Source organism: Aptenodytes forsteri, unplaced genomic scaffold, assembly GCF_000699145.1.
Source record: "Aptenodytes forsteri isolate BGI_AS27 unplaced genomic scaffold, ASM69914v1 Scaffold249, whole genome shotgun sequence".
In the NCBI taxonomy this organism is placed as follows: domain Eukaryota; kingdom Metazoa; phylum Chordata; class Aves; order Sphenisciformes; family Spheniscidae; genus Aptenodytes; species Aptenodytes forsteri.
In genome coordinates, this window is record NW_008796188.1 from 614,802 (window position 1) to 633,539 (window position 18,738).

Sequence of the window (18,738 nt, forward strand, 5' to 3'; positions counted from 1 at the left end):
GGTCCATCTTGGAGCCGGCTGGCATTGGCTCTATCAGATATAGGGGAAGCTTCTGGCATCTTCTCACAGAAGCCACCCCTGTAGCCCCCCCGCTACCAAAACCTTGCCACGCAAACCCAAAACAGTGACCTTTAAAGGTCCCTTCCAACCCAAACTATTCTACGATTCTATGGCATAGCCTGGGCACGTTTCAGCACGATCAATACCTGCGAGGTGGGTGCAATGTCTCAGCCTTTGCAAACCTTTTAAGTTCCTCCACTTGCTCTTTGGAGTACTGCTCAACATGAGCCTAACGGTTCTTTTGTTGATGTTAATAATGCAGGTTAGAGTTGGTGGTGAGATCAAAACGTGCTTGCTGCAAGATTGCACCAGGGAGGTGGTTCCACGACCTGTCGTTTTTTCCAGAAGAAGCTCGGGGCTGGTCATGCCTGTGGAGAAGAGCCTAAAGGGTTAAAGCTACAGCATTCCAGCCCACACCAAACACCCGGCCTCTAGACTTTAACCAAAGTAGCAGTTGTTGGTTTCCCACGGCGCACATACACAGATGAAGTCGCACATTACTGTCTGTCGCTGGGTTTTGCAAAGCCGAGGTGCTCGTGTTCATGGGGCGTGCTATTCACTCGAGAAATCCAGTAGCAAGAGGAACAAAACAGTAATGGGTTTGAAAAACACAACAAGAAACCCCGTGGTGAGTCTGCTGGATCTCCAGACAAACAAAAATTCACACCCTTCAGAGGACATAGTATTAGCTCTAGGGCTAAACCAACCCATTCCCACACTGTTTCTGTTGTCCCAAACCCATGTCCTTTTGATTAGACTAACCTCTCCTCCCCAGGGGGTTCTTTTGTCATAAAGATGGTTCCCCATAGGGCCATCTGTCATCTTGAAGCTGTCTGAATTTGTTGGTCACTTAATAAATTGAGAAATGAGTCAGCTCAGACTGTTACAAATCAGAAGCCTTCGAGTAGTCCCAGACATTTGTTATTGCCACACAGTTTTCTTTGGGACTCCTTTTTCCAAGACCAACATTTGAAAAGAGGGTGAAGCCCTCACAGGAAACATTGCTGGTCTGTAGCGCGGAGAAGTGAAGTAGTACTGCTAGATTAAATTCCCTCAATCTCAGTGAAAGCGCCCAGGATTTATCCATGCAATTCTCCAGGCAAAGTGTGGGAACAGCATTTGTATTCGATTCGTTCCTGTTATAAGCTGGACTTACGAAGATTCAAGCTGAGCTTTAGGGAACCTCTGTGGAGGTCATCATAACTTCAAATCTTCCCTCCAGTCCTTTTGCAGTGTTTGATGCGATGCATCTACTGGGTGCAAAATCCTACTGTGCAGGCAAGGAGGGGAACAGAAACTCCTGCTGGGGTCTGGCTGATGGAGCTGGTCCTTTTCTGCCAGATGTATACTTTTCTGTGATCAAATCAGAAGGAAGTTTTGGAGGAAAAGGAAATGGAGTCAACAAGGGCTTTCCGGCCAGCGGCATGCACGTGGCCCGAGCTCCCTCCTCGTCTTGCTGTCCCTACACTGTTTGGATGTAGAAAGGGAGGTTGTTCTTGCAGATGGACTCAGGACCAAGAAAGAGGCCAGGGTATGTTCGGTAATGAACTTCTGTTACTGCCAGATCCTTAAAACAGCTTGAGCCCCACCCTTGAATATAATCGCAAGGGACCTACCCAGACCTGGTCGCAGGGTTATTGGGATGAGGGTGCAGGTCTCGTGCTGCCAGTGCAAAAGACAAATTGGGAAGGGTTCAAAAAGACTTACGAGAATGATTGGAGGTGGGACAAACCCCCCTAACAGACTAAAGCAACGCTATATTGAGTTTGTTTAACTAAGGGAAGATTAAGGAGTGACTCGATCACAGTCTCCAGTGAAGATTCTGATGTTAGAGGGTATTTATTTTAATAAATAAAAGAATAACAAGTGCCAACAGCCAGGAGGAGAAAGGAGGCAAATTCAGGCTAGCATGAAGAGCAGGAAAGGCTCGTTGGAACCACTTTAACAGTTCTCCATCAGCGAAGTCCTGAAATCAAATCAAGTGTTGGTCTAAGCCGCAGGCTTGACCGTCTCTTGCAGTAATTCCTGCTTTAAAATAAATGGGTCTTGCCACAACATGGAATTGCAGCAAAAGAGAAACTAATCGTTATATCCTATCCCTGCCTTGTGTCATCCTACACTGTAAATGATTTGACTCAGAGACAAACTCTTTGTTTTGGCTCATATAACACCAGATGCGAAAAGAGCCCTATTCATCAACAGGATCCCAAGATGCTCTTGCAACAGACATCACAGGGAAAAGTTGTTGCATTGCCAAGTTTAGATGGGAGCCTAATTCTGTTCTCCATATACGCAGGCTTAGACATGTCTTAACCGATCAAAGAATTATTATAGATAAGAGCAACAACTCTCGTATTAGATAGAAAGCAGCTTCTACCCTGTGAAGGTAACTTTAAAAAGTCACTTCTGAAGAAAAAGAAACCAATGTCTGAGAAGAAAAACAGGTCTAAGGAGAATATAAAGCATCTTTCATCCCCTCCTACCCACAGGACACTCATTCTCCCCCACTGCCACGTGCATTCTCAGACTTCTGGATAAAGGAGCCTGTGCTGCCAGCCAGGACAGGGCTGCATCACCTGGAGCCACACATATACTCCCCCATTCCTCGAGCAGAAAGCAGCGTTTCTCTGCCTGTTTCACCAAAGGGCTGCATAAGCTGTTTTAAAAAATCCGAAGATCACTTTTGGCAGCGATCCCACTTTTAGGACTGATCCCTCTGCTCCTGGACTTTGGGAACGGCACCTCTGTTATCTGCTCTGTATTTATCCAGTTAAGAGTGTGGAGTCCACCATGCACGTGCAAATGAGCGACAGCCAGCGGGATGTATTCCCTTACCCACCACAAATGCAGCATCACTCACCTGGAGTCCTTCAGTCCATGAGCCAGCCGGGGAGCCTGACACTTGAATTACGTAGGCTGCATCTGTCCCAGCCTGCATGCACGTGGCACAAGGACTTGTTCCAACGTTGCCTCAAATTTTTCTCAGACAACTGTAGAGGATTTACCTTTCAGGGAAAGCATAAGGAAGCTTTGGGCAGGATGGTGCCGGAAAGTCAGACGAGCTTCTGAGCTGTGCTCACGCCAGCTCTCAACCATAGGTCTGCTGGAGCAGGCAGGGTTAATTCAGCTATTGCAGGGTTCATTTTGTGGCCTGGATATTGAGTTTCTGGACACTGCAATGGCTCCAGGCTGGGGCAGAGAGGGGGTGAACGATGGCAGATGGCTGGCCAGGCCATCCGTCCCCGTGCTGCCACTTTACATCTCAAGCAGGTGAAGACAAACCATGCAATAACCCTGGGGAACTGCGGGCAGAGATGGATGGGAGGTTGCGCCCCAATTCATGTTCTTGGCCGTCAAAAATAAAATGTTCCATTAATGAGGCAGATCGAAGATCCATCTGGCAAAGCACCTTGTCACCAACTGGCGTCAGAGTGAGGACTCTCCAGCAGTACCTTCTGGAGTTGAAGGATGGGTTTGCTACAGCCGCTCTCTGTGTAACCTCTGGTACTGCTGTGCCAGGGGGAGAACCCTAAGTAGCTAACAGGGTACATGGGAAGGAGCCCAAGGACAAGTCCTTTCCCAGAAAACCCTCCTGGTTTCCAGCGATCTGCAGCTTTGGGACTTTCTGAACTGGATGTTGTCTCTGGACTGTGCTTATCAGCCCCCGTGGTAACTCCCACTGTTGGAGACAAGCGCACAGGAGCAGACTGAAAGGTCACCCCACACTGAGGCATTCTCCAGCATCACTGCACACACCAGCCACCCTTGGCGGTTTCCTCTCTGCAGGAATTATTAATGCTGAAAATCAGCACTTGCATGTTTTCACCGGTGCAGCAGGGTCACCCAGCTCTGCCGGCCGTGCCAGGAGGGGAGGCCAGGCTGGTCACGGTCACGCCGCCTGCCCCTTCCCAGCATCGGTGTGTGCCTGAAAAACAAGCAAACCCAACCAGCGCCCAGGTCTCTTCCAAAAACAATTACATCATGTTGAAGCCATCAAGCATGTGATTTCCCAGCCCTGAAACTGAAAGGAGCCTCTCTCCAGGAGAGGGAGAGAAGCCGTGCAAGAGCCAGCTGGGATTCAGGAGGAAAGGCTTTATCCGCTCTCCAAGGAAGTTGTGTTCAAGCAGAACCCCTGCCACAGGAGATGGGACCTCTGAAGCACCCTGCAGGAAGGCAGACTGCAGCCTTCGGAGAAGGAAAACACTTAAAACTTGTGATCTGTCTTTAGATTTTGAGCCCGTCTCCTGGGAAATTGGCTTATTTCTCTCGGAGCCATGAAAGTATTGATGCATGTTTCCAAAGAGGGAGTTGGAATCGGAGCAGAGTGGATGCAGCTGCCTGGTTTAGTGTGTTAAGACAAGGGGATGCAAGGACATCTCAGCTTGCTTAACCCCATGCACCATATAGCACATAGCACCTGGCTCCTACGGCAATACGAGGCATACAGTGCCGCAGGACGAGGCTTTCTCCCACGCCCATGTTCTCGCCAGCACTGCCGTTCCTTGTCCCATTTTCCTGCGGCCTCGTGATTAAGGGGAGGGAAGTGCAGGGGGTGGAGAGCAGCTCTGCTCGGGCACTGAGTGCCTGGCCTGACTCAGGTCCCACGTGGACATCTCACAAGGATCCCCTTTGATCTGTGCACAGCGAGGAGGCTGCGGAAACAAGGACAGAGGCCACAAATGCTGCAGAATAACTAATCCAAGTGAGGAAACCTACTGGGAACTGTTGTCTGAGACAAATCCCAGTCTCGGGAGACTCAGGTGTGCTTCCCCAGCCGGGACAGGCAAGTTTGCAACTTGCAGAGCCCGGCTGGGAGCCAGGTTTCCTGAAACCTTCAAGCTCCTCTTTCCTGAAAGCTCAGTTCTGAGGATTAGCAGATGTCTTTGTTGAAACCCTGGGTACCTGCCAAGGATTACTGTAAACACTTGGCAAGGTGCAGCCTCTTGGCACTGACCCTCGGTGTTGGAGAGGGGAGCCGCAGTTCACCTTGCTGAGTGGCAGTTTTGATGTTCACAGTCACAAATAAGCCATTAACTGGAAACACCCTGGGCAGGGGTAATGCATCCGCAGCAAAAAGTCATCCCTGAATCAGGTATATTTGTTTTTTCCCACCTTTCTGACCAAGGAGCGGTAAAGGGATTACTTGCCCATTTACTGGGGACGGAGACGGCTGTTGCCAGACCTGTCCAACCACGCGGTTGGGCACAGTCCCACACGATGGCCAGCGTAAAGACAGCATCTGTGTGGTGCCAGGTGTCAAAAACAAGAAAAGAGCACGATAGAAATTGATATATGATCTAGGGTCTAATCCAGGCCTGAGTGGCCATGGCCAAGAGTTACTGCCGTGGTATTGGGAACAGCTCACGCTTACATAGCATCAGGCGAATGCTACAAGAGAAGACTTTAATGGATGCCTCTGCTGTCTCTCGGTGAGGATCGTGCATGCTTGCACCACAGCGGGACTAAGTGAGAGCACAAGAGGACTCCCCCCCTTCGGGACGGAGTAAAGACCTGTGCAACGCATTTGTCCACGTGTCATCGCTGGAGGACACTGTGCTTTCAGGCATAACGCCTGCAGGAGCATCACGTTCAGCTGTGACTCCCGGACACCAAAGGCCACCCTTAAACCCAGTGTTTAAACCCAGAAGGAGTGACTCTGAAGAAGACATCTGGGTGATGCAGGACAGCCCTGAATTAACTCATGTTTGAAGAAAAACATTTTCTAGAAAAGGTGTGCAACCCTATTTCAGACTCTCAGTGACTGAGCCTGCCAATACCTTAATGAGTGGCTCCAACAATTAATTACCTCCCCTGTTAAAAATGTGTGCTGTGTTTCCAGTCTCAATATGCCTCGGTCGGCCAACAGCGCTGGCTTGCATTTTTCTTTTCTCTGCCAGACGGAAGAACCCTCCAGTGTCAAACTTCTGTTCCCTCATGGGAACTGCCAGAGATCAAGTCTTTCCTGAGCCGTGGGTAGCACCACGGGTGCGGGATCCCAGTCCCGCTCCAGATTCCCCAACCTGCTGACGCGAGCTCCCAGGCAGCCTGTGGTCCCTCATCCCACCTTCTAGATCCCAATTTCCCCGTCCTACGTCACATTCACACAGTAACCCCCCATCCCATACACAGGAACTGTGTGCAGCTCTGGGCCCCGCAATTTAAGAAGGATGTGAAGGTCCTCGAAGGTGTCCAGAGGAGGGCTGGAAGGCGCGTCCTCTGAGGAGCGGCTGAGGACTTTGGGTTTGTCTCGTTTGGAGAGAAGGAGGCTGAGGGGCGACCTCATCGCTCTCTACAGCTTCCTGAGGAGGGGACGTGGAGAGGGAGATGCTGGTCTCTTCTCCCTGGGATCCAGGGACAGGACACCTGGGAATGGTTAAAAGCTGCGTCTGGGGAGGTTCAGACTGGACATTAGGAAGCATTTCTTTATCGAGAGAGTGTTCAAACCCTGGAACAGGCTTCCTGGAGAGGTGGTCGGTGCCCCAAGTCTGTCAGTGTTTAAGAGGCATCTGGACAGTGCCCTTAATAACGCGCTTTAACTTTTGGTCAGCCCTGAAGTGGTCAGGCAGTTGGACTAGATGATTATTGTAGATCCCTTCCACCTGAAATTATTCTATTCTATTCTATTCTATTCTATTCTATTCTATTCTATTCTATTCTATTCTATTCTATTCTATTCTATTCTATGGCCTTCATTTGTTCTTCTGAGCTACGCAAACTTATATACGACCCTCTTAAACACTTTCTCTTCGTTTGCATCCAGCTCCCTAAGTGATGGAGGTGGCACCGGCCTCATTTACAACCTCCAGCCTCCGGCTGCCGCGTCGCGCGGATCCAAACACGGTCCCTGGCATCCCCATCCCCAGATGCCCTCATTCCCGGGCCCGTCCCAGCCTGCAGCCCCCCTGCTGGGGGCCGGGCTGGGTGCGCGGGGGCTGGAGGGGGACGCCGCTGGCAGGAGCAGAGCCCGGTTTCCCGATTGAGTGGCTCCATCTAGTGCTTGTCCTCAGCCCGGTGGGACAGCGCGACCCCGGCCCCGGCTGGGTGCTGGCGTCGGGGCGGGGTGGCCAAGCCGAGGACCTGGGTCAGGCCAGGACATGTTCAGCAGCTCGGCTCCTGCGCGTTACCCCCTCGAAAAGTCCGAGTTCAGCTCCCCATGATTTATATCCCTGCAGGCATCACGGGGTGGCAGAGAGAGCTGGTGCCGAGGAAGCCTAAGCTTCTCCTGACTCTTTTAGTGAGGATGAAGGCTGCCAACCACGCGACATGCTCCCCGGGAACTCCCTGAATATGGGAGGAGTGTCAGGAGGAGAGACCAGAGCGCTGGGGAGCAGTGGAGGGGTCTGGGCCTTTTCTGGTCGCTGCTGCGTGGTGGTTGGACTGGTACTGGGAGAAAGGAGACGGGAGGAAGAAAGAAGTGTGGGGAGAAACTCTTACTGTGCGTTTTATATTGGGAATATCTTATATTCCTAAGCACTTTGGGTGGCCTTGCTCTGATCAGAGCATGGTTGTGGGACAAGAGCAGGTCCCCGAGTAGAAGGCAGTCAACAGGGATGGGGACACTAGGAAGCAGATGCCTGTAGCAGGACCGAGGGCAGTGCGGCACCAGCTGCCCATCTTGCCTGTCCTGGCAGCACAGCTCAACAGTTCCCAACCCTGTAACCCCAAAGAGAAGTGGGAGTCGTGGTGGGGAGACTGTAGGAGTCGCTGCCTGAGCGATGGTAAGACTCATTCACTGACCACTCAGATGGTTCTGGCTTTTTTTGGAGCACAGCAACCCTGTACCCTCTTCTTGACTTCTACTACCTTAAACATTTGCCCCCTGCTCTTCCCTAGAGCTTCCTGCAGAGAAAATATCTTCATTAATGATCTGGATGATGGGGCACAGTGTTTACCGATGAGACAAAACTGGGCTAGTGGCTGCTACGCCGGAGGGTCGTGCTGCCATCCAGAGGGACTTGGAGAAATGGGCTGGCAGGAACTTCATGCAGTTCAACATCTCTTTTCTCTTTTGCTTTCTCTCTGGCCCTTGGGTTCTTCTAGATCAAACTCACCATCCTTGCATCCTTTCTGTACCACACTTTATGGCCTTGCTTTATCTCATGACAGCAAGCTCTGGCTGCCTCACTCATGCACACAGAGACATCAAGGAGGTACCTGGGCAGGTGGGCCTGGGGAGCCTCAGCCCAGCTCCCTTGCAAAGGGGCTCGCTGTGACTTGGGCTAACAACGTGCCCTCAATCATTTCACTTCTTTAAATCCACGAAACTCTTCTCTGTCCGAGCACATCACAGATTTGCTGATCACAAGTTCTGGTAGCTAGAAGTAAAGTCAGACAAATCCGGAGCTCCAGGGTCCAGGGAAAACTCTTTCATGCCGACCTAGTTGGAAACCACGGAGGTGCACATCCAGGACCTGTCTTTGGCTGTTGTATTTCTTTTGAAGCTCTGCTAAGCTACACCCAGCTCTAGTCCTTGATTTTTGGGGGGTTTTTTTTGGTTCTTCCACACAGCCGTTCATAGCTTTCCCAGGAACTGGAGCACAGAGGGAACTGAAGGTCATGGCTGGCAGACTCTGCTGCGCTTGGCCATGTTTGACCCATTTTTGGGACTCTTCTCCCATAGCCAGGAGAGCTCCAGGCTGGCGGCTGCTGCGCTTGCAGTAGCTGGGAGGAAGCTTGTTAACAGTTGCAACAAATTTTTTAATGACATTTTTAGTGCCCTCAGGAGTCCTTTTGCTAGAATGGCAAGATGTTTGATGACGAATGGATGATTGTCATATTGAATTATGCTGATACCATGCAGCTGAAGTCACTGTGCCAGTTCTTTTAAGATACAGGGATTTTAAAGATTTTGAGATAAAGGGAAGTACCTATGCAGATTTTTGACATTCTTTTGGCATTGGGAGCCCAGGTATCTATGAGGGATCTTCCTAGGCATTTCGCTGCATCTTAGAAATGTGGAAACCTGCCCCTTAAGCTAGAATTCCCACTTGGAAACTGTCCCATTGCAGCTGGGTTAACTTAGAATAGCATAGCATAGACTAGACTAGACTAGACTAGAGTAACTTCCAGGAAGAAAGCAATGTAGGGAGATCGTAACTAGCCTTCAAAGCCTTTTTCGATAGGTAAATTAGGAGCTGCTTTTTCTTAGGCTCAGGATGAGCAGCCCCAAATCAGGGAACCACGGTGTGGTCTGGGCACCTTCTCCCTTTGCAAAGAGGAGGGCAGGGAAAGCGGCTGCTGCTGCGGGTGACGGTGCTCTGTTTTATCGCTCGAGACATCTGCAGGAAGCGGGAGAGCTGATGGATAGAGAAGACCCAATATATCACCTATTTTAATGAAAGCAACCAAGTTCAGGATCTTTTAGGTCACATCAGTAGGGAGGAGAAATTCTGATGGAGCTGGATATTTATTTGGTGCAACCCTTTTGGTTTCTGAAGACTGGACAAAGGCGGTTGGTCCTTCCAAAACTCCTGCTTTGCTGCCTCTGCTTGCTGTACTGCTGGCTTCTCTCCCAGCCCCGCACTCCTGCAATGCTCACACGATGACAGGTGAGTTTGCAATCCCTCGGCAGATCCCACAGCGAATCCACTAAACAAACCACAGCTCACGCCGTGTAACCCGGCAGGGTTTCCTGACCTCCAAGGACGGGGGAACTTGTTCCTTCCTTACTACGGCTGGTCCTGAAAAACCGTCCCTTTTTTACTAGCAGCAAGGATTAGCGGAAGTCCAGAAAATATGAACTATGAGGGAAGAATGAAAGAGTTGGGTTGTTTGGCCCAGAGAAGCGAAGCCTGGGGGAAGATGAGACAGCTGTGGACTAGCTGACCTCCAGACTCTCTTTCGGCAGCTGCGTTTCCTGCACTGCTGTGATCACAGTCCTCCAATAAATAAAAGGCTGCCACGAAGAGGAAGGGAATAAACTCTTCTCTGTGTCTGCCTGGAGAGGATGAGAAATCATGGGATGAAGTTGCAGTAAGAGAGCTTTAGTCAGACATTTGGGGACTGACTAAATGTAAATAGAGCAACGTGCCAGAACAGATTGCCTGACGTCAAGTCTCCATTAGTGGAAGTTGCAGGGGGAAAAAAAAGAAAAATCACAGATTAGACAAACATCCATCAGGAAGGGTTTAAGTTGCGCTTATCCTCCGTTGGAACAGGGGGATTAGACAATTCATCAAGGCACCCCTCCAGCTCTGTTTTCTCTGCTTCTCTACTTCTGTTTTCAACAGCCTCGCAGTTTCAGGCAGTCGCTTAACTGCAGTCAGCCTTGAACCAGATCCTCCTCTCCAAGAGTGGATTTTTGGATGAGGTGCTCACTCCCATCAACGTGAAAATCCAGCTGCCTTGCTGCAGGGGAAGCAGTGCTACGCCGTGCTGCCGCAGGCCCGTGGTGGGGCGGGGGAAGGATGGAGAACTGCCCTGGGAACATCGCAGAGGGATCATGGAGCCGGCTGAGCTTTGTCAAAGATCTCCAGACTCCAAAAAGCTTCCTTTTTTTTTTTTTTTTCATCGTGTATTTTGTAAAATTTCCTATATCCCAAAATGTAATGGAAAAGACCGTGGAACTTCTCAGCATTGTAATCCCCTTAAAAAGGCTCCGATTCATGCAATTACAGAATCCCTTAATCTGTGGAACCAATCTGTGACGGGATGGTGCAGTCCCTTGGCTCCTCCCTCATCTGATGCAGGCAGGGTTACTAAGTTGTTTTCTCCTTCCTCTCCCGTGGAAAAGTTTTAATGAAAACCATTTGGATGTCATGCAATGGGGTAACAGGATAACTAACCCGCCCAACACTGTGCCGTGAAGCCAGAGTACAGGAGCTCGGGGTTTCGGTGGTCAGCCTGGGGTTCCATCACTTTTGTGCTTGTAAGGGCTAGTTCAGGCTCAGCACCGCATCTCCAGGCGAGGAGGGATGACATTTTTCTCCAAGCTGGTGCAAAATCTGCTGCAGTCGTATCTGGTGAACATCTCAAGATGTTTCCCTTCCGTTCAGAGTCTGGTGGTTTTGGCTGGATTCCCACCTCTCGTCAGCTTGGGAAATCACAAGCCCATATGTAGATGCGAAGTGGCTTATAGCGAAGCTTTTGCCATAGGGCAAGTTCCTTCCTCTCCAGGAAGGAGGAAATAAAAACGTTTGGATTCCGCTGAGGGAGAAGGCAGTGCCATAACCCGTCATGCTGCCTCCGGGTCCTCCGGCTCCTCCACCCTCTCCTCCCAGGAAGAAAAACATCCTCAAGAGGATTCTCAGGAACAGGTTTGGGAAAGATTTCCCCTTACTAGAAGCAAAGACGTTATGGACTCTACTTTATCTGCTTTCTTATACAGGACCTCTTGCTCTGTTGCACTCTATCCTGAAAGGGGATGTTAATAAACATCTGTATGAATAATATTCTCCCAGTATAAATGGCTACGTATTTGTGCAACAGTCACATTAGAGACTTGAGAAGTCTCATTTCTGTCTTCATGTTTCCTGGAAAACTCCATAAAAGAAAACACAGTATCCACTTTACATAATTACAAAAAGCCTAGGAACTCAATATTTAGTTTTGTTTACAGTTTAACATCCTCCTCGTTGGCTAGAGACCATAACGTTATTGTGTATGTGATAGACTGGAAATTCTGACGTGACGTGTAATTTTCTTTTCTACTTCCCTTTTTGAAAAAATAGAGAAGAGGGAACGGCATACGTTACCCACTCACAAATGGTTAATGCTGGGGAGGCCCATGGTAGCCACTTACCAGCAGTGAAATTGTAGAAAGGAGGAAGGTGACCCGACTAATGAAATAGAAGAAGAAATATCAGAGGAAACTAAGAAAGAAGAAATGAAGTATCAATATAATTTATCAAAAGCAAAACTCATGCTTTTAAAGGGAGACCAGGCAGATGATTAGTTAAGGCCTCGGAGAACATCTTTCAGAGAAATCCCTGTATTTAAACGATCTGTTTTGTCCTCAGTTCCACCCTTCCATCTCAGGGAGAAGGCAGGTTGCAGGGAAGTCTCTGCCTAGTCTCTGGTGTGCTCCAGAGATGCGATTTTGATGTGTCCAGACCCACCTGGGTGAACTTTAAGGCTGACGTCCTGGCTGAACTCAGATACACACTGGCTGCCATCACGTGCACGAGAAGCGCACGTCCCTGCGCTGGGCAGAGCTGCACAGCCCGAGCTCACCCCCGCTGGTAGCCAAGCCAGCCGGGTTTGGGTGGATCCAAGCAAGCAGGGGCAGGCAGGGATGCTGGAGCCCCCACGACCCCTCATCTGGGCACCGCAGGGATGGGGGACCTGGGTGCCCTGGCTGCTCCTGGCTCCCGTCTCTTTTGCACGGGCAGAGTGGCATCAAGCCACATCCCTATTGCTGTCCCCAGCAACCTGCCGGCCACGGCACGGCTCTTTGCCGGTGCCTGGAGCAGGCACACGACCGACATGCACCTCCCACACCGACTTGCTCCAGCTCCCAGAGCCCAAAGAAACCACAGCCCCAATCCTGCCCCACTTTTTTTCTGTGATGAGCTTAAACGCAACCAAATATCTAAAGGCAAACCATCAGATGGCTTCGATTCCCTGGCAGGTTTCCTGCTCAGGCACAGGGATGTGCTCTGAAGCCGATTTTCAGTTCATCGTCTTGCAGCACCCCGGCGAGGGGAAGCGTGCTTGTCCCTCCTTGAACGTGGGACAAGAGGAAACAACTTTTAACAGCTTTTCCCCGTCCTTTCACACTGTGCTACGCTGGAGTGCGAAGCAGCCCCACTGCTTGTTTTTCATAAGCTGTTTGCTGCCGAATTTAGGATTGTCTACTTAAAAGTCTCCAGCCGGAGCTGTAAAACCCACAGCTGTGTTTTGCAGATGAGAGACTTGGGTTGGTTTCAGATCTTGTTTTTGGAAAGGTCGCCGCGATCCTGAGCAAAGGCACGAGTCCATCCTTTAGAGCAGCGAACCGTGAGAGCCGTGGTCCTCCTTCAGAGCTCTTGAAGGACAGAAGTCTTTCTCTGTTAATTTTGGATCTACAGACTGAAAAAAGCACCTCTTGTGTTTAACCCTTCCATTTCTTCAGTCTGTCTAGGCTTCTATCACCAACATAGTTTAAAAAAAAAAATAGAAGGCACTATCAAAAAAACCATCCTGAAAAGCCCTTTCAGGCGCAGTTACTTGGGGGTTCATCCTCCTCCTTCCACCAAAGCTGCTTTTTGGGATGACAGAGAGGATTTTTAAAGGGTGTCCACGTGCTGCGTGCAGCCTCAATGGGGCGCTTTCCTGCTAGGAATAAATCATTGCTTTCGATTTTTGAATCAAGGCTTCACATCCGGATGTTTCCCCATTAATATGTTGGAGGGAGGAAGTTGAAATTGAGAACAGAGAGTGCAATTGGGGAAGAAATAACAAATATGGACTTTTATGTGTAGCTGCTGGGGTCTGGTACAGGGGGACCGTGCGTGTGCTTGGGGGTGAACGTGTGCCAGGGGCTGCCCATACATGAGAAACTGCTGCTGCCACCAGATCAGTGGAGCACGTTTCCCTCTTCCCCCAAACTGGACCCTCTAGAAGATTTTTTGGGAAGTCACTTGATTCACCTTGTGCTTCAGGTCCCTATTTCTAATGCAAGAACTCTCAATTCCAAAAGCAGGGTGGACTATAAGGAGAAAAAGAGATGGAAAATAAGGGGAAAATAGAGGCTGAAGCATGGTTCCTGAAGAGCTGAGGATCCACTAAGTCAGTGGTGAGGCTGAGTAAGATCAAGTGCTAGATGCAGAGCCGCACTGCAGACACCATCCCGGTGCAGAGCTCCTCGTGCGGCTCAGGCTCCCCCCAGGATGAAGCTGCCTTGACATCAGCATCTTGTAGCTGTATCTGCATCAGGGGGCAGCGTAGCTGCATCGGTGTGAATGACTTTGCTGGAGAGGGGTCCAAGTTTCTATAGATTGGGGCCAAAAAGAAATGAGATGAGCAGGGCACCCAAGCAGTAAACAGCAAAGGTGGTGGAAACTAGGGGCCTGGGCGATGAATCGTTAGCTCTAGCTGCTCAAGACTCTAGTAATTATATCCGCTCCCAGATCACGCTGGAGCACAGCTCCACACAGGAGAGTCTTTGCTTGGGAGGAGGTTTGGAAGGACATTTGCTCCAAGGACAAAGCAATTTGAGCAGGGATTCGCACAGGGATTTGAGCACCGCTGTGGCGAACACTGACCTTAATGCAACAGCCAGAGGCGCCGGTAGCACATCTGAAAAATTTCCAAGGGCGATTGGAGTATTGCAATAATTTCCAGTTGGTGCCTATCTTCAATCCACCTCTTGCACGAAGTCCCCACAGAGGTAGAGCAGCTGAGCCGCTTTGGCCTCGGGTGTATTCACACTGGGTCACATTTTGGCTCTCTGGAGCCCAGGTGAGCTATAGGCTTTCAGGCAGGAAAAGACAACGTTGATAACATCTGCTCTCCTGACCTGCCCTGGCCAAGAACCTCCCCTGGTGATTTCTCCTAGCAGCTCCTCTGCTCCAGCTGCTTTCTTTTAGAGAGCTGGCAACGGCTCTAGGCTCAGTTTTACTTCTAGGCAGGAGTGATCATCCGCACAATTACTGGAGGGGTTAAAAAAAGTTAAACAGCAGTGCTGCAGAAGAGCGGCTCCATGTGTCAACATGATACATAAATACAGCAGGAGAGAAGAAAGAGAGCAAGTGGTTTGGGCTGCCTGCAGGGACAAGAAGCAGTAAGTGAACATTCAGCTCAATTTTTCCTCACTGTAATACAAGAGAAACACTCTGACAGGGGATGACGAAGCTCTGAGCCAGATGGTATCACAAGAGTGTGGAACCCTCCTCCTCCGTTGAGCTTTTGGGGCAGATTGAATAGACCTTGGCCAGGAATGCTGTAGGTCAAGTCAGCATCGCCTGGGGCTGTGGGACAGCCTGGGTGTTTTCTCAAGGTCGCCTGCAGCTCTTCCTTCTACAAGAGCTAGGACTTTCCTATAGGAGTTGACCCCAGGCATCACCTGGGGCTGTGGGACAGCCTGGGTGTTTTCTCAAGGTCGCCTGCAGCTCTTCCTTCTACAAGAGCTAGGACTTTCCTATAGGAGTTGACCCCAGATCCATGAATTGGAGCAAACCATATTCAACCAAAAGAATCAGGGCTGCTAGAACAAGGGTTGGGGCAAGCTGAAGCCTCTCAGCGTAGGGATGACGATGAGGCAGTGCATCACATGCAGCAGAGACAGCATTTGGGGCATCAAAACTCAACCTTCTCCAGGGCAGCAGCTCCTGAACCCTCAGTCCTTGGGCAGGACTTGCCCTTGAAGGCAACCATTATCCTGATATTTACTATGGCAGCAGCCAAAGGCCATCGGTAGGTGACAGTCCACCATGCTACACAGCTCTAGATACACACAGGAGCATGGAGAGAGCAAACAGGAGCAGCTTGGGGACACAGCCAGAGCTACCATCAGCCATAACCATGAGCTGCTTTACACCAGTGACACCCGCTACCGTGTCTGCCACCACATGGTCCAGCAAGCCCCCCCAGATGCTGATGGTGGCCCACCAGCCGAGGCAGCCGCAGGTGGTGGCTCAGAGGCAGACAGACCTGTCAGCACCTCCCACTGCAAAGGCATTTCACAACCTTCAGCTCATGCCAGCATCACGAGGTGACGAGGGCCAGATCCCTCTGGAAGGATCCGTCCCTTTTCCAGCCTTCTGCCCCCTCCAGCCTCAACAGCTGGAAAAGCTGATGCAGGGAGATTGTTCCAGTACCGCCAGGAGCTGGTGGCACTTAGCTGGGACTGAGAACCCCTACCCGGGAAGGTGGGTGGCTGGGCACTGCCAGGCACCCCAGCCATCCCCATGGCTGGATTTGAAGCTGCGGGCAGGAGGTGGAGAACCTGGAGACATCCCTGTGCATGGGGGGACCGGCATGTGAAAGGGCTACCTGGAGAGCCTGGAAACAAGTCACTCAGTGCCACCACCTAACGCAGCGTCTCCAGGGGATGCTGCTGCTCTCCAAGCTTGACATTTCCCCAGGAGTTGGAATAACGACCACCTTTCCTCCTCTCCCCTTTCTCGGCCAAATCTGGTGCAAAGCGGTGTCCAGCTGCCCAACAGCCCCCAGGCAGCCTGGGCTGTCAGAACAAAGAGGCTTCTCTGGCCGGGCAGCGCCCTTTGGACCTCTGGGGACCATTCACCCGCCGACAGGGCTGCTCCGCAAATATTGCGTGCGTGCGAGCACCCTCCCTCCTGCACCCCTTCCTGGGGCACGCAGGTCACCAGACCCACGGTTGATCCCAGCCCCCTTATCGAGGTGGGTGCATGCGAGCACCCTCCCTCCTGCACCCCTTTCTGGGGCACGCAGGTCACCAGACCCACGGTGATCCCAGCCCAGCTGCTGCTCTCAGTGCTGGCAGCTGCCAGCCCAGGTAGGAGGCTCCGTTAAACAATGCTAATAAATACTTTATTTACCAAAACCACGTTAAAATATGCCTAAGACTGTCCCATCTTGCCACATCCCTTCAGTAGCGGCTCACAGCTTGAGGATCCTGGAGGAGGCTTGGAGAGTTCACGCAGCAGCACCAGCTTCATGGCCAGCAGGACTTCCCGGTGGCCTAGGTGGTTTCTTCTGCCGCAGCGCGAGAGCCGGGCGGCTTCCAGCGCCACGTCCCTGAGCAGCCGGGGGCTGCCCAGCCAGGCAAGGGTGGCAGCCACGAGGCAGGAGGCTCCAGTGGACCACGTCTGCAGGGAGAGCAACCATCAGAACATCAGCACAGCCACCCGTGAGGTGGCATGGCTCGAGGAGCTGCCTGCAGGCACGGGTCAGGCAAAGCTCCCCCAGCCCCATCCACCACACCTTCATTTTAAGTCAAAAGCTTCCAGATTCAGCTAACACATGAGTACCCAGGCTTGGATACGCAGATGACCAAGCTGAACTTGGAAAGCAGGTGGTTACACCCAAGCCCAGTCAGGACATACCTGGTTTAGGAGCTTGTGGATGTAGGTGGAATAAGCCACCTTCTTCTTCTGCCTGCGGGGACGGATGCAGAGGAGGCTTTGCCAGGCGCGCCCAGCCGCTGCCTTCTTCCTCGGGAGGGCGGGGGGGCCAGGACCCATCGCTGCTGCTGCCCACGCACAACGCTGGTTTAGCACGCGCTTGCTGCAGCCCTGACACCTCTCTGCTGAGGGAGAGCAGAGCACGAGCCCCAGCAGCAGGACGCTGCCTTCACACCGGGCACCTCCACCTTACCCTGCGTTTCCCAGGGCATTTGCAGGCATTTCATTAGCATATGCAAATTAGGCACTTGCGATAACAAAAAACATTCAGCATGTTGCATAAAACAAAACCAGAAAACATCCTCCCATGGAGCCGAACACACCAGAAAAGCAGAGCACAAGTAGGGTACCTTGGGGTACTTCTGCTCATCTCCAAGAGCTCCCCCAGCCCCGTCCTCCCCCAGGAGCAGGCAGGAGCCGCTGCCTATAACCGGGGGGGCTCATCGCTTTCAGCTGGGGGCTGCAGCCCATGGGACCCACCGGGCTGTGGGGAGGGGGAGAGGGATGGGGACAAGGACAAGGACAGGCATGGCCACCACGCCGCCTCGCACCCGCACCCCCCAGCTCCTACACCCAAACCAGCAGTACTCACCCAAAATGCTCTTTCGGGTGAGGCTGTGCCTGCTCCCAGGTCTCCCCCTGCCCTTGTTGCCCTAATTAGTGTCATTAATCTAATTAGCCCGAATTAGATTAATTAATTAATTCTAATTAACCAGAAACCCGCTGGTTCTGCGGTGGTACCAGACCTCGGGGCGCCCGGCTGTTCCTGTGGGATTTTTTGCGTGGTTTTATTCTGCATTTATCTGGGGGGTTTTGGGGGTTCTGTAAGTGCCAGTGAGCAGGGTCTGGGAGGGCACCCAGGGGTGCTGGGGGCAGGATCTGGCCCTGCATGGTGGGGTCCTGGGGGGTGGTTGGGTGTCCCCTGATTTGCAGGTTCTAGCCCTGTCCACTGGGATCCCAGGGTGGGGGGTTCCCCTGGGTGCAGGATCTGGCCCTGCACTTTGGGGTGGGGGTTCCCCTGGGTGCAGGATCTGCCCGATGGGGTCCTGGGGTGGGGGGTTGCCAGGTGCCTGATCTGGCCATGCCCTATGGGATCCTGGGGCGGGTGGGTGGGTGTCCCCTGGCTTGCAGGATCTGGTGCTGCCTACTGGGATCCTGGGGTGGGGGTTCCGCTGGGTGCAGGATCTGGCCCTGCCCGGTGGCACCCTATGGTGGGGGGTCTCTGGGTGCAGGACCATGTTCTGCGGTGCAAGGCATTGGGGTACAGCAAAAGGGGGCCAATGGGTGCAGGATGTGGCCCCGTCCTGAGGGGGATGAGTGTCTGTGTGTGGGTGTGCGGGGGGGTTCCCTGGGGTGCAGCTCCACACCATGCAGGGTGTTTGTGTGGGGGTGCTTGGGTGCAGCATCTGGCCCTGCAGGATACGGGGTGGGGGTGGGTGTCCTTCCGTGCAGGCCTGCAGGACGCTGTGGGGAGGGTGGGGGTTCCTCGGGTGCACCCTGGGGTGGGTTGGTGGCTGGGGAAGGCGTCCCCCTTGGTGCAGGATCCAGCCCTCCCCTGCAGCGCCCTGGGATGGAGATGCCACGGGGTGCAGGATGTGGCCTTGTAGCACCCCGAGGCTGTGGCTCCCCCCTGTAGCACCCTGAGGGGTGTGTG

General features: G+C 52.1%; 2 protein-coding genes across 2 annotated transcripts in view; one reads left to right on the forward strand and one right to left on the reverse strand.

The window, feature by feature from the left end:
- Positions 1-16,520: 16,520 nt before the first annotated feature.
- LOC103906089 (histone H2B-like) lies at positions 16,521-17,144 on the reverse strand. The gene is made up of 2 exons (XM_009287928.1): positions 17,007-17,144; positions 16,521-16,769 (listed from the first exon to the last, which is right to left on the reverse strand). The coding sequence occupies exons 1-2, from the start codon at positions 17,142-17,144 to the stop codon at positions 16,521-16,523; spliced, it is 387 nt and encodes a 128-aa protein (XP_009286203.1).
- A 468-nt stretch (positions 17,145-17,612) lies between these two features.
- Positions 17,613-18,738, forward strand: part of MYO1D (myosin ID) — a 177,396-nt gene continuing 176,270 nt past the window's right edge. Inside the window, exons 1-2 of the mRNA XM_019474268.1 lie at positions 17,613-17,693; positions 18,216-18,295. Of these exons, the coding sequence (XP_019329813.1) occupies positions 17,613-17,693; positions 18,216-18,295 (161 nt within the window). The remainder of the gene's footprint in view (positions 17,694-18,215; positions 18,296-18,738) is intronic.